General features: G+C 40.5%; 1 protein-coding gene across 1 annotated transcript in view; it reads right to left on the bottom strand.

The window, feature by feature from the left end:
- Positions 1 to 333: 333 nt before the first annotated feature.
- Positions 334 to 12,720, bottom strand: part of RAB32 (RAB32, member RAS oncogene family) — a 33,447-nt gene continuing 21,060 nt past the window's right edge. Inside the window, exons 2-3 of the mRNA XM_084827778.1 lie at positions 10,861 to 11,138; positions 334 to 8,505 (exon numbers count right to left, since the gene is read on the bottom strand). Of these exons, the coding sequence (XP_084683904.1) occupies positions 8,356 to 8,505; positions 10,861 to 11,138 (428 nt within the window). The 3' untranslated portion in view covers positions 334 to 8,355. The remainder of the gene's footprint in view (positions 8,506 to 10,860; positions 11,139 to 12,720) is intronic.

Here is a 12,720-nt window from a genome sequence, read left to right as displayed (position 1 = left end):
TGCCCCTCTCCTTGTTCTTGCAAGAGGTCCAGAGGGACCTTTACGTAGTAACAGCAATAAAATATGAACCCTGTGGAGGTCATGGTATGATTTTACTGCCTTCCTGAAATACTAAAAGTCAGAAACTGCACCTGCTGCAGCATACAATGGCCACTTATTAGTCACTGTCAGGGGTAATGAGGTCTCCGTCACTATGGAGAACAATGGGCCCAATTTACAGAGCAATAATGTGGGCATATGGCTCAAATCTGAGGCCACTTATACTGAAATATTGGCTCCCAGCTACCTACAGAGTCAGGTTTATCCTACCACTGAAGACAAGTGAGACAAATGCATAGACTAAAACCTTTATTTATACAAAAAATAAAGAACACACAGGAAAACATATTTTACTAAACAAAATAGTGCTGGAAGTAGTAAGAATTAGTACACAGAAGAATTGATCCCATTATATAAGCATAAGACCCAGACATCATTTGTTTGTGTAAGAACAGTGTTTTGAGTGCAAGTCTGCTTCTTCTGCTGCTTCTTGTTTGAGTGCAATTGCTTTTGAGAGAAAAGGAAAGAAAATTGTACCCAATAATTGTACACCAAACGTTTAATACTAAATTCAAAGTAGAAAATGTAACGAAAGACATCTTTCTCCCCCTTTAAAGCATTTTCCTAAAAATAAAGAGTGTATACTAGTCCCTAAATAGGCACAAAACCTACACATCATGGTTCCCATGGTGTTCAATACAGCCATATTTCCCTGCTCAAGAGTAGATGCAAAGGGCGGCATGGGATGGATGTGGATATGCAAGGTGTTTCCAGAAATGGCCTGGCTCACTGCTTGTTCCTGCCCCCCATGTGCTTACTCTGAGCAAGAAGACATGGCCCTATTGAACCATATGTGGACACTGCACCCGTTTAGGGACTGGATTATGTCTGTCGTGTGTGAAACATATATTTTGTCCTGTTTTAAACAGCCATGATCAGAAGCCACAACAAAATTCAGCAGAGCCCTAATTAGGGATAACGCACAAGAAGACATACGGAACGTAACAGTTGCTGGTACAGCAACAAACATATCCTGTGAAAAACAGTTGGTATGGACACAGCCTAAATATGCCTTCCGCCCTCTGGGTGTGTTGGACCAAAACTTCCATAAATGCCAGCGAGTACATTGGCTGGGAATGATGGGAGTTGTAATCCAACACATCTGGAGTGTAGCAGGTTGGAGAAAGCTGACCTAAATATTCTCCTTGTTTCAACTGTAGCTTCAATTCACTCATCTCATGTATATCATTCAAAACAGGTTTCACACTTTATTATAGCAGACCTCTTTTAAGTATAGCATCCTACACATACACTTACCTGGGAACTTACTTCCCACTGAACTTACTGGGACTTACTTCTGAGTAAACATGCCAAGGTTTGTGCTGTTAAAACCTAAGGAAGATAGATCATTTTGACTTGCTTACCTCCAGATGAACAGAGGAAAATATAGAGAGGTACATTTGCCCATTTTAATATCTGGGAAGACTAGTCATCAGGAAATAAAATTCTTCACAGGAAGAGACTCTTGTTTTACTGACTCTCCAGTACTAGGAATCAGCACAGGTGATGTGACATAACACTGATTTAGTGTACATACAGGTGTGTGTGTGTGTGTGTGTGTGTGTGTGTAGTGTTATAGCATTCTGCATCTTGCCTCAAGGAAGAGACCAAAAATGAGAAAACGAAACAGGGCTATGACTGCACCTGACCATTTTGAAAACCCTTGAGTTAGGGGCGCCTCTCAATTAGATTGTTTTAAATGTTAAAATCAGTCATGTATATCTTGTTATGAAGTGCCTGTATTTTAGACTAGTTTCTGCAGGATGGTGCTAAATATATTTACTCAGGAGTAAGGCCATCCAATTTCAATGAGATTTGCTCCCAAGGAAGTGGTATAAGATCACTTATATGCCCCTGAAGCAGGTCTTGACTTGCTAAATCTCATTTCCTCCCCACTCTTTTCTAAAGTCCTTTATAGATGTGGGGTACTAATAACCTCTTTTGTTGACTATTTAACTTACAGCTTCCAATTGGGAATCCTGCATGTTATATTTAATACTTGCCCAGGCTTGCCCCCTGCCCTTCCTGTTAAACATTGGTTTGGAGACAAAGTGCCATTCTTAAAAGACAAACTGATTTAATGCAGAATAAGAACTGTTAGTAAGCTCTTGCTTACAAAGCTTGTGCTGCACTAGGGCAACCTTCCCCAAGCTAGTGTCCTCCAGAAGTGTTGAAGTACAACTCCCATCATGCACAGCTAGCATCCCCAATGGCAATCAGATTGGAGAAGGCTAGCCTAAAGTGCCACACAACCCTCTGAATCAATATTAATTTGGAAGTGTAGAAAATACCCAAACCTGAATGGCTTTCTTTACCACATATTGTCTGTTCCCAGAGATAAATGAAGGCAAGTTTCATCAACATTTTGGACTCAAGTCCTCTTTTTAAGCCTCTGCATTTTGCTCCTTTCTCTACCAAAAACTTTACTTTGTTATTAACAGATTTGTTTGTTTTTAATTGCTGAACCTAAAAAATAAAATGCTGCAACTGAACACAACTACAACTATTCCTTTTAAGCAATTATATAAAGTTGCCACAATTCTATCCAGCCTGAAGACAAACGAATAGGCTAGAAAAGAGATATGAACATAGGAAGCTGCCTTATATCGAGTCAGACTATTTGTCCATCTAGCCCAGTATTGTCAACACTGACTGGCAGCAGATCCCTGGGGTTTCAGGGAGGAGTTTTTCCAGCCTTATTTGGAGATGCCGGGGATTGAAACTGGGACCTTCTGAATGCAAACCAGGTCCTCAACCACTAAGCTACAAACCCTGTTTTTAACATGGATTAAAAAAAAAACTTTTCTAATTTAGAAATAATGGGCTAAAAGTACTAGAAATGCAGGCTATAAGGCTGCTGCTTGCAGTCACATTTAATAACAAAATAAGAGCGACCCTGCCCACCTACCCCCTCCCCACCTTCCTAACAGGATCATAGATGCACAGTCCAAGAAATGTACTGCAGCTTCATGTTTCTCATCTACAGCAAGGAAGACACAGGGGGAAAGAAACTCTACTGATTCTACTGGGTCTCTCCATAGCTTTCAGTACTGTCAATTTTTCTAGACTGCTGCACAGATTGAGAGTAGGAACACTGCTTTTCTCTCAGTGGTCCATTCCAGAAGGTGGTGCTAGAAAGCTACTACTCTGTCCTGTTGGACCTGCAGGGTGCCCCTAAGGTTCTGCCTCACCTCCCATTCTTTTTAATATCTACCTGCAATAGATATTGGCCAATGGCATTTGGAGCCTGGCATCATCCATATGCAGATGACATCCAGTTATGCTCAACCTTTCCCCTGGTGTCATGTGTAGCGGGATAACTTCATGAATAACTAGTCTGGGAATGGACTAGATAAGGGTGAATAAACTGAAGCTTAATCTAGCTAAGTTGTGAGTAGGCAATGGTTGGCTGACTTACAGATAAAGACACAGGGAATATTCTGTTCTAAATAGGATCACGCTCCCAGCTAGGGAATGGCCCCGTTCCTATGTTACTTTTGGATATTTTGGTGACATCTGTGGCCTACAGTGTGCTTTCTCTGCTTCAGCCAGTATGACCGCTGCTCTCTATCTGGAGAATAAGGATCTAACCACTGCCTTGCACACCCTTCTCAACTTGATGACTATCCTTGCAGGCAGTTTGTAAATGTAAACGTGTCCAAAATGTGGCAGTTAGAACACATCTCTTGCTCACTATGTGAACTTTTTTGCTTGCTAGTGTATTCCAAGGCTAAATTTAAGTGGCATTTTGACCCTTGGAGCCCTTAACCTACTGAAATTGGATACCTTCGGGAGTACCTTTTCCCATGGGTATCCTCTCCAGGAATTACAATCATGAAGGAGACATGGGTGCCTCCACTTAGGACCACTCTTCTTAAGGAGATACTTCAGAGCATACTACTGTTAGCCTTAGAAAACCATTTCAAAATTTCATGGCATCCTTCCTTTAATGCTTCTTGAGGTTTATTCTGATTGGTGTTTTAATTATACAGGGCTCATTCATCAGCTTGGACCCATTTTAACTGTGGCTGCAAAGTGCTTTTGTTTAACATGCACTGTGCTGAGAGTTCTTAAGGCAGAAAAGTTGCTAATTCAAAAATAAATTTAAGTTGATGTAGAGGGGCCTCATACTACATGAGACCACTGATCCATTTTTCCTGTTAGTGCTTACACAGAGCAGCAGGAACAGCAGCTACCGCCACTGCCCAAGCTTTCAGAGAGAGAGAGAGACAGACAGACACAGAGAGAGAGAGAGAGATTGGGCCTCCTCAGCCCCTTGTATTGAGATACTTAGGGCCAAAGCAGAAATAACTTTAAATTCATAGCTAGCAGCCATGTCTTTTTTTCAATTTTACTCTTGAGTAGGCACAGGGCCCCAATCTGGATCAGACCCCTAGTGTGTGGGGTAGAAAGGCTTTAAAGATTGAAGTTCCCCACCCCCACCCCCATGCCCACTCTAGACTAAAAATGAAAAAAGAGGCACTGTTTGATGTGGATTTAAAGTAATGTCTGTTTCAGCCCTTAACTGGAGATTCTGGGACCTCCTGCATACAACTACTGATGGCCAAACTGGCAACACTTCAACTCCTCACCAAGGGAATGAAGGACTCATTGTGCAGCTTGAAAAACATTAGATTAAGTGGAAGAGAGTTACTCTGTTAGATCTGAAGGGTAAATAAGACCATGATTGGGGCAGGGGCTTGCCTGGACTTTGACACAGAGGGGCTCACTGGGGGAACTGTTGCAATGCTTGCCACTTGCCTTCATTGGACAAGACGATGATGTTGAGTCCCACACAGCAATTCAAGTTTACGATTCTGAAATTATGGTTAAACGCTATAGAAAGAGATCAATCTGTCAATACCTGTACATCACGTAGGACACAATCCTATGCATGCTTAGACAGAAAAAAAAGTCCTATAACTCCCAGCATTCCCCTGACAGCCATGCTGGCTGGGGCATGCTGGGAGTTGTAGGACATTTTTTCTGTCTAAACATGCATAGGATTGCACTCTTATTCTGCTAGTTATTGGGAAGGTAAGAAGCTGTGCAGGGCACTAAAGTCCTCCTACCTGCCAACTATAAATGTTATGCTATAACACTTCTGGCTCTTGAGCTTCACCAAACATTACCCACAACTTTAAGCATAGTTACAGAATGTGTGTGTGTTTGTTTTTGAAACTGAGATTAAGCAGAATGCTGCAGCTAATACCATAGTCTACACTATATGGACAGACCCAGGTGTAACACTGATCAGGAGGGCAGTCTGTATAAGCTCCAGTTCTGAAACTGACCATCATTCCTTCATGATTAAAATCTCTACACCTAACTAGAAAGGTTCTTTATCCATAGACTCCCCCATAAAAAGAAATGGTTTTTGAACAATTAAACTTGCACACTAATCAATATTTATTTGTAAGCATGTGTTGATGGCGTGCGCCTGCCCCTATCGCAGAGACAGCAACTGCTTCTCTCTCCATTTGGTACATTTCTAATGAGTAAGTGATCCTTTAAATTGCATAGTACAGAAGTCTTTTCAGCTGGCAAGTGTTCACCGTTTTCTAACTTGATTTCATATGCCATGGTTCTACTTTCACCATCTGTTTTGTGCAGTTTTTAGAACTTGCCAGGACAAAGGCACACAATTTTGATGTAAGGCCTCCCAAGATGACACAGCATGGTGAAAGGTAGTTATACTATTCCACTCTTTCCTAAAGTTGGGGACAAACACTGTTCCTTTCCATTCTAAGATTCTTAATGCTATATTCATCTCTCCAGAAACGAAGTATTAAACTTCTGAATGCTAAGGTTATTTTAGAATTTTTAAACTGATCAGACAGATTTTGGAAAAAACTTAACACTGTAATTGGACATAACAAAATTCATTTAAATAGTTAATCATGTGAATAAAGTTTAAAAAGTGATAGATTTCCTTATTAAGAAAGAGCAGTATCATAATTTCGCACTGAAGACAATACACACTGGAGATAAGCACAGAAAACCTTATTTTTTCTTATAAATTGAAATAGTAACAGCTAGACAAGTATCAACAAGTAGTATAAGGTATCCATCTCATTCACAGTACATGAGGTTCTTATGGCTATACAACTGTAGATCTTTTCTGCCCTGAGGACTGCTAATGTTAAGTAGCACATTGGATGCCTGGTGAAGGGCTCTTTAGATACTCTGTAAAAACCACATTTTAGTTTCAAGGACTTAAGCTGAGGTAAAGTGAACATGCATGTTTATGAGATATATAGAAAGGTTTCAAAGGTTTTCTGTTTCTCACAGCCTCTGCATTGATTCATTTTCCTTTATAAAGCATATTTTGACTTAAAAAAAAAACAACTACCATAAGTTACTTATGCTCAGTTTAGAGTATGCACTTAATGTGTTGCAGATATGTTCAACATTTCCTTTATTCTGAGTAGAAAAGTAAAAAGGAATCATAGAACAGTTAGGCAAATCAAGATTAAAAGGAGTTTGACCTTTTTGGAATGTCAATGAAGTTAGTGTAGGCCTAGAAGATTGGTAACATGAGATGTGCTCTTTGGATTCTTTTTTTTAAGTGACAAAGTGCCTGAATGTATCTATAAAAACCCTAGATATTTGCATTAAAAACACTTATATGGCATTAAATCTAGCTTCAGGTACATAAAAATGTGACCAGGTTTAAGCCTGAAGAAGGTTAGACCAAAGTATTTCAGGATCTGTAGCAGCTGGCCGGCTATACCACACGAGTGTAATGTGCCGAGGACAAAACAGGATCCACAGATTTAACATTAACATGCAATGAGAATGAAAGTGTTTCTCAGGAGCCATTCCTCCAAACTTCCTTCCTTTACAGGTGCCATCAGAAACAGCAGTCAAGGTATCATTTTCTTCTTTTTGTACAGCCTTAGGGCTGTCAGCAATAGTTATAAATCAATAATACATTAGCAAGTCGTTCAGGTGCATGGAGGTGACACACCCTTATCAAGTCTGACTCCTTGGGGAGTATCCAATGCTGCCGCTGCACCTCCAGGTTTTGTGTTGCGCTAGCAGGACCCACAACTAACACAACAAGAAGCTAGAGCAACGCTGGAAATGAGCCAAAATGGGTCAGGTCAGTAGAGCTCCCTTCTGCTAGTTCCACTGTCCTGTTCCATTCTGGAAACTAGTGTTCTGGCTCATCTGCAGTTGCTTTAGGAAGCGTTTGCTTACCATTGCATTAGTGGTGGGTCTCGATGGGCAGCATTGGATACTGCCACTTGGCTTGAGAAGTTATGAGGAAAAAGGTACAGGTAATCTAGAAGTAGCATGACTAAGAAAAGGACTTTACTAGTACCACCACCTATACACTAAAGGTCAAGAGGAAGACAGTTTTCTGTCTTGTAATCTGGTTTCATAAAACAATGCGACATTTTAATCAAGGGCATTTTTCTCTTTTGGCCTAGACATAAGAAATTTTGAAAAGGATTGTGCTTGTGCAAGAGGAGATAATTTGTCTTTAAAGTTTAATTGTGCACATTATTACTTATCATATGCAAGTGTACCAGGTTTGTTGTTTCCATTACCTGAAGTAAAGAGAAATTAATTGTTGCTCATTTGTTAGATGGATAGCCCTGACTTGGCCGCAATACTTTTACACCACTTAATCTTCCCATCCCTACTTTCCAAGCCCTGAACTCTTTTATAGTTTAAGGGACAGTATACTTAAGAAATGCCTGCCACTGCTTAATATCAGTCCTGTGTTATTCAGAAATAAAGGGTTTATTGGCTGCCAGGTATGCCATAAGGATTTGGTTTGGGGGTCCTAGTGCTGAACAGGGATGAAGGAGAGAGAAGAGAAGCAAACAAAAGTATGTATATTAAAAGAAATACAAGAAAAAATAGTGCTTATGAAAATGAACACTTCCATTCAGACTGACATTCCTGTTCTAGTTCTGAAATTGCACCGTGAAAGATAGTGTCAGGATCAAGTCTCTCATACTGACCCTTGCCTTGATACCTTGCAGGATGAGTATTACCTTCTTCTTGTTGGATGCCAGCTTTGGACTGTGCTAAATGGTTCACAAACAAAGACATCATGTATAAGGCAATTTTGAAGTCCTACTTGACAAGAAAAAAATGTGTAAACGCCTGGGAGTGTGACCAACTCAAAGAAAACAATACCCCACCAGGATTGTCATGATGAAGCACCATAGCAGCTGTCCAATATGAGGAACAAGCACCTTGTTGCTCTCACAGAGTATGTCAATGAAAGATAAAATGTAATTAACAGCACTGAGATTTACTTTCGGCTTTCAGGGGATCCGGGTCCAGTTTTATTTTTCTGACATCATTCTCCTCATTAGGGAAGGTTTTGAGGTTTGCAAGGATGTTTTCCACCAAGAACCGAGCAGCTTCATCAATGTTGATATTATCCTGAGGAGACCATGACACAAGTTAATGCTTTCCTGTATAGAAGAATCCAGATGGTCCAAAATGCCACCCCTTCAACGCACAGGTCTTGTATACATCTGCACTTTGTAAAAGGTGCATTGATACTAGTTTATGAACAAAGCACTTTACCATCCTAATTTTTGGCTTTTGTGCAATTGGCTTAGGATTAAGGCCTGAAACCTGACATATAACCAGTGCTCTGCTGAATGTGCAATTTTGAAAGAGGGGTGCAAAAAGACACATGAAAAAACTTCATCAGTTGTCAGTCACCTTTTTTTTCTGCATCCCTGGTATGTTGCTTTTAGGGCTTCTGCACTGCATGAGCCCAGCCAAGGAGGGGTCACACACTGAACATGATCAGATTTCATGACATCAGCATCATCGCAGCCTTTCCCCCACACCTGCCTTTTGTAACATCTTCTGAAATGAAGAGATCTAGAGAACTTGAAAGCCTGAACATTTCTTGTGACCTTGCACTAGACTACTAAAGGTAGGCCCCAGTGTTCCCATTCTGAACTGGGAAGAAGGGAACACAACTCTATCTTGCTGTGCTGGCAGTTTCATTGCCTGCCAGTGTTGCGGGACAAGACACTATAATACACTGAAAGTAATGCACTGTAGATGGATGACATCTGCAACTGCATGCATATCTTTTGATAGGATGGACAGATATGAATCCCCAACCATATTCTGCCCCAATTAGTCGGCTAGGTGTGGCTGGATCAGGTGGGAGCACCAGCCATCAAGACTAAAACTGGCCCCTGTGGTATGCCAAGGGTGTGCTTAGCCACTGAGTTATACACCCTCTTCAGGAACAGGCCCTGAGTGAACACCCAGACATGAAATGGAAATCTCTTGAACTGTAAGTGAAATGCTCTACCACTGATCTAAGTCTCCTTACATGTTTGTTTATTGTGATTAGTTAAATGTTGTCCAAAGCAAGCAGAAGTGTGGTTACCATTTCTTCTAAGATTCACGTGTATTTGAGCTTTCAAACAGCATAATTGTTTCAGGCTCTTTAACCAAAGGGATAGCCTAGACTATGAAGCTGGGTCTGGATTTTCTGTTGTCAGAATTTGATGGTCTATTCTCATCCTTCTCCATGTGACTGAACACATGAGCATCAGAAGCCACAGAGTTAAATGGCAAGAAGGTAATGTGTGTGTAGTAACTAAGCCAACATATAAGCATTAAGTTAGTGTAAAGGAAAGTTAAGATATCATTAACTGACAATATGAGATGAAAACTTGCGAAGGAATAGCTTGCTATCTCTCTGGCTGGCATGAATTCATCTATATGCTTGTCAAGCAGCATTAAGCACATTTGGCAATGCTCATTTAATCATTAGTACATTTTTGAGCCAAGCAGTCAAGATTTTACCCAACAACTGTTCTGACAAATTTGAGGGCAAGATGTAGACACCATAATGCTGTCTATCAGGTACCTATTTTCCTTGCTGTTCTTATACAGCAGGGGTGGCCAACTTGTAGCCCTATAGAAGTTTTGGCCTACAACACTCATCATCCCTCACCATTGGCTATGCTGGCTAGGACTGATGAATGTTGTAGCCCAAAACATCTGGAAGGCCAAGTTACCCACTCCTGCTATATATTTTAAAACTTAATCCTGTACTCATTCACATCTCACCCAATGTTTAGCCATCTAACTAGAAAAGGCAAGGGTGGGGGAGCATAAAATTCCACAAGAGCCTTGTCAGAGCAATATCATTTAAGGTTTGCATGCTGAATCAAGGTGCTGACAACATAAAAAACTGTTTGGTGAACTAGAAAATGATTGTTACCCAGCAAAGACAGGCAAGGACATCTTGGACATTTGGCTTTTCACATTACCAAAACTGACTTCAGTGCTAAATGACATTGAGGGTAAGGAATTAGCAATTCTTTAAAAAAAAATGATCTAGGCAAACATTAAGAACTCGATTAGGAGTTCACACTTTTATTAAGGGAAGTAGGAAAGAGCCTGGTTCTATTGAATTAAAGTCATTTCTAACTGGAGTCCAAGGCAGTGTTCATAACGTTTACCACCATACCATGAAATGTAAAACAGAGTCTATCCACAATATCCATTTGTTACAGCTATTGATATACGGCAGTTTTAAACTCCCCTCCTAAAAGAGGGCAGTGAGGTAGCTTGGAAGTTCTCCAAACCCCATTTTAGACCAATGTAACAAATAGCCATGGACATGCAGTTTTATAGGCTAAAGGGTTCTGTGGAATAATTAGCATGTCTGTGCTGCTACAGTACGCCAGGTTTATTTATCACAGATACACACTTAAAATGCTTGACATCCTCATCCTATTTTAGGAATATTCTTACCTTAGCAGAGGTTTCAAAACACCCAGCAAAACCTTCATCTTTGCAAAACTGGTCCATCTGAGAAGGATTTTGGCCACTGTCTTTCTTCTGGTCACATTTGTTGGCAAGTAGAACTGCAGGGATCGGACTGCCATCTGGGAGAAGCACTTTACTGTCCAAGTCATGCTTCCATTTGGAAACTGCCTCAAATGTTGACCCTCTTGTGACATCAAAGACCACAAAAGCACCTACAGCCTCTTTATAGTACACTCTGGTCATATTGCCAAAACGTTCTTGACCTGAAAGACAAAATGGACAAGTATTATGGAGGACAGTACTAACTAAAGATTGTCTCCTTGAGGGCAGCATATTTATGAAAAAGCTGTCCTAATTTTTTATTTCATATCGATACATGAGGTACGCGGACACCTTGAAGAGGGCCAATTGCTCCTCCCCAGAATATGTATGGCAACATAGAGAGTGATAAGTGCATGCCTTACTATCCTGCTAGCACACAAGAGTCAGAGGTAGGCAAAAGAATTCTGTGCAAGTCCAGCAACACAAGATTCTGGGGAGATAATTTGTGGAACTGGAAGACCCAGCAATCCAGCAGGTATCCACCCTGGACCTGTTCTACATTTGACGGTAAATCACTGCTCTTTTCCATTGCCCTAGCAAGTGCTAGTTACATTGCACCAACATTGCTTTACACTAGTGCACTGCCATTCGTGCTAGCGCTGGAGTATAGTTGGATCCTACCCTATGCCTCTGTTGTCATCTCAGATGTGCATTGGCCCAGCAAGAGAGTGTTCATCATTTTTACTGTTTTATTCTGATATCTTAAATGAATTTAAGACAGGTTTATTCAACATATCTGATCAAGGTCTGACTTTGAAAGAATTTAGTCTGTAGATGTTTATGGTATTTTATTTTTATCTTGCTTTTCAGACAAGTATTATCTCCCTAAGTGGCTCACATCAATAAGAGACAGTCCTTGCCCTCAGGCTTATAAACTAAGATTACAAGGGAAGGAGGAGTGGAAAGAAAAAGGTAGGGGAGCTCATTGATTGCAATTGTGTAAGTGCTATCAACCTGTATGTAGCTTGCACAGCAATTAAAGTAGAAAGAAAGAAAGAAAGAAAGAAAGAAAGAAAGAAAGAAGCGATTGACAGCTTGCAGCATTACCTGTCCTGATAACTATAATATATGGAAGGTTCCAAGTAGCATTTGGATTTAGTATTATACAAAAAGAGTAACCAGCATGAATCTTACCAGGTCTTTGGGATGGGATGTTACGTTTTACTATACTATTTCATACAGGCTTCAGTATTTGAGCTTGACCACTGGGCCAATGTCAAGAAAAGAAAATGTCAATTTTCTTTTCAATTCTTGAAAAGAATGTCAAGACATTCCCAATGGAAACTTATGCAAAGCCAAGGAGACAAAAATAAATTGAAATTAAGGGACTGTTTTGGCTAAGGGCAAATTCATACTTGCCAATAGCCTCCACACAAGCATCTCGGGAGCCTAACTGATTTAGGGGGTTTAGATGTAAACATCAAGTGGAGGGAGAGTAAGTTGACGCTGCCAACTTATTGCTGCCTGGATAAACACTAGCATGGCCCTTTTGCTTGGCCAGCTGCATATTAGATTGGGGCCTGGCATGGAAAACATTAGGTCTTTCGTTTAACTTGCCTGTTTGGTACTCTCTGCAAGACTATAGCTTTCTTTAAAACACTGAGAAATCAGAAAAGTGTGTGTGTTTGAAAGTCCGTATTTCAAGTTCACTCATTTTTCAAGGTAGGCTGAAAGACATAACACAGTAACGTGATAATCACCTCCAAGAACTAAAATTGGAATGAAATTTGGTATATGCATCCA

The sequence above is a fragment of the Heloderma suspectum genome, chromosome 1 (genome assembly GCF_057233095.1).
Source record: "Heloderma suspectum isolate Gila_16-S chromosome 1, 16-S_ref, whole genome shotgun sequence".
Lineage (NCBI taxonomy): Eukaryota > Metazoa > Chordata > Lepidosauria > Squamata > Helodermatidae > Heloderma > Heloderma suspectum.
Note: the sequence above shows the minus strand (reverse complement) of the source record. Positions and strands in the feature narration are given on the sequence as shown.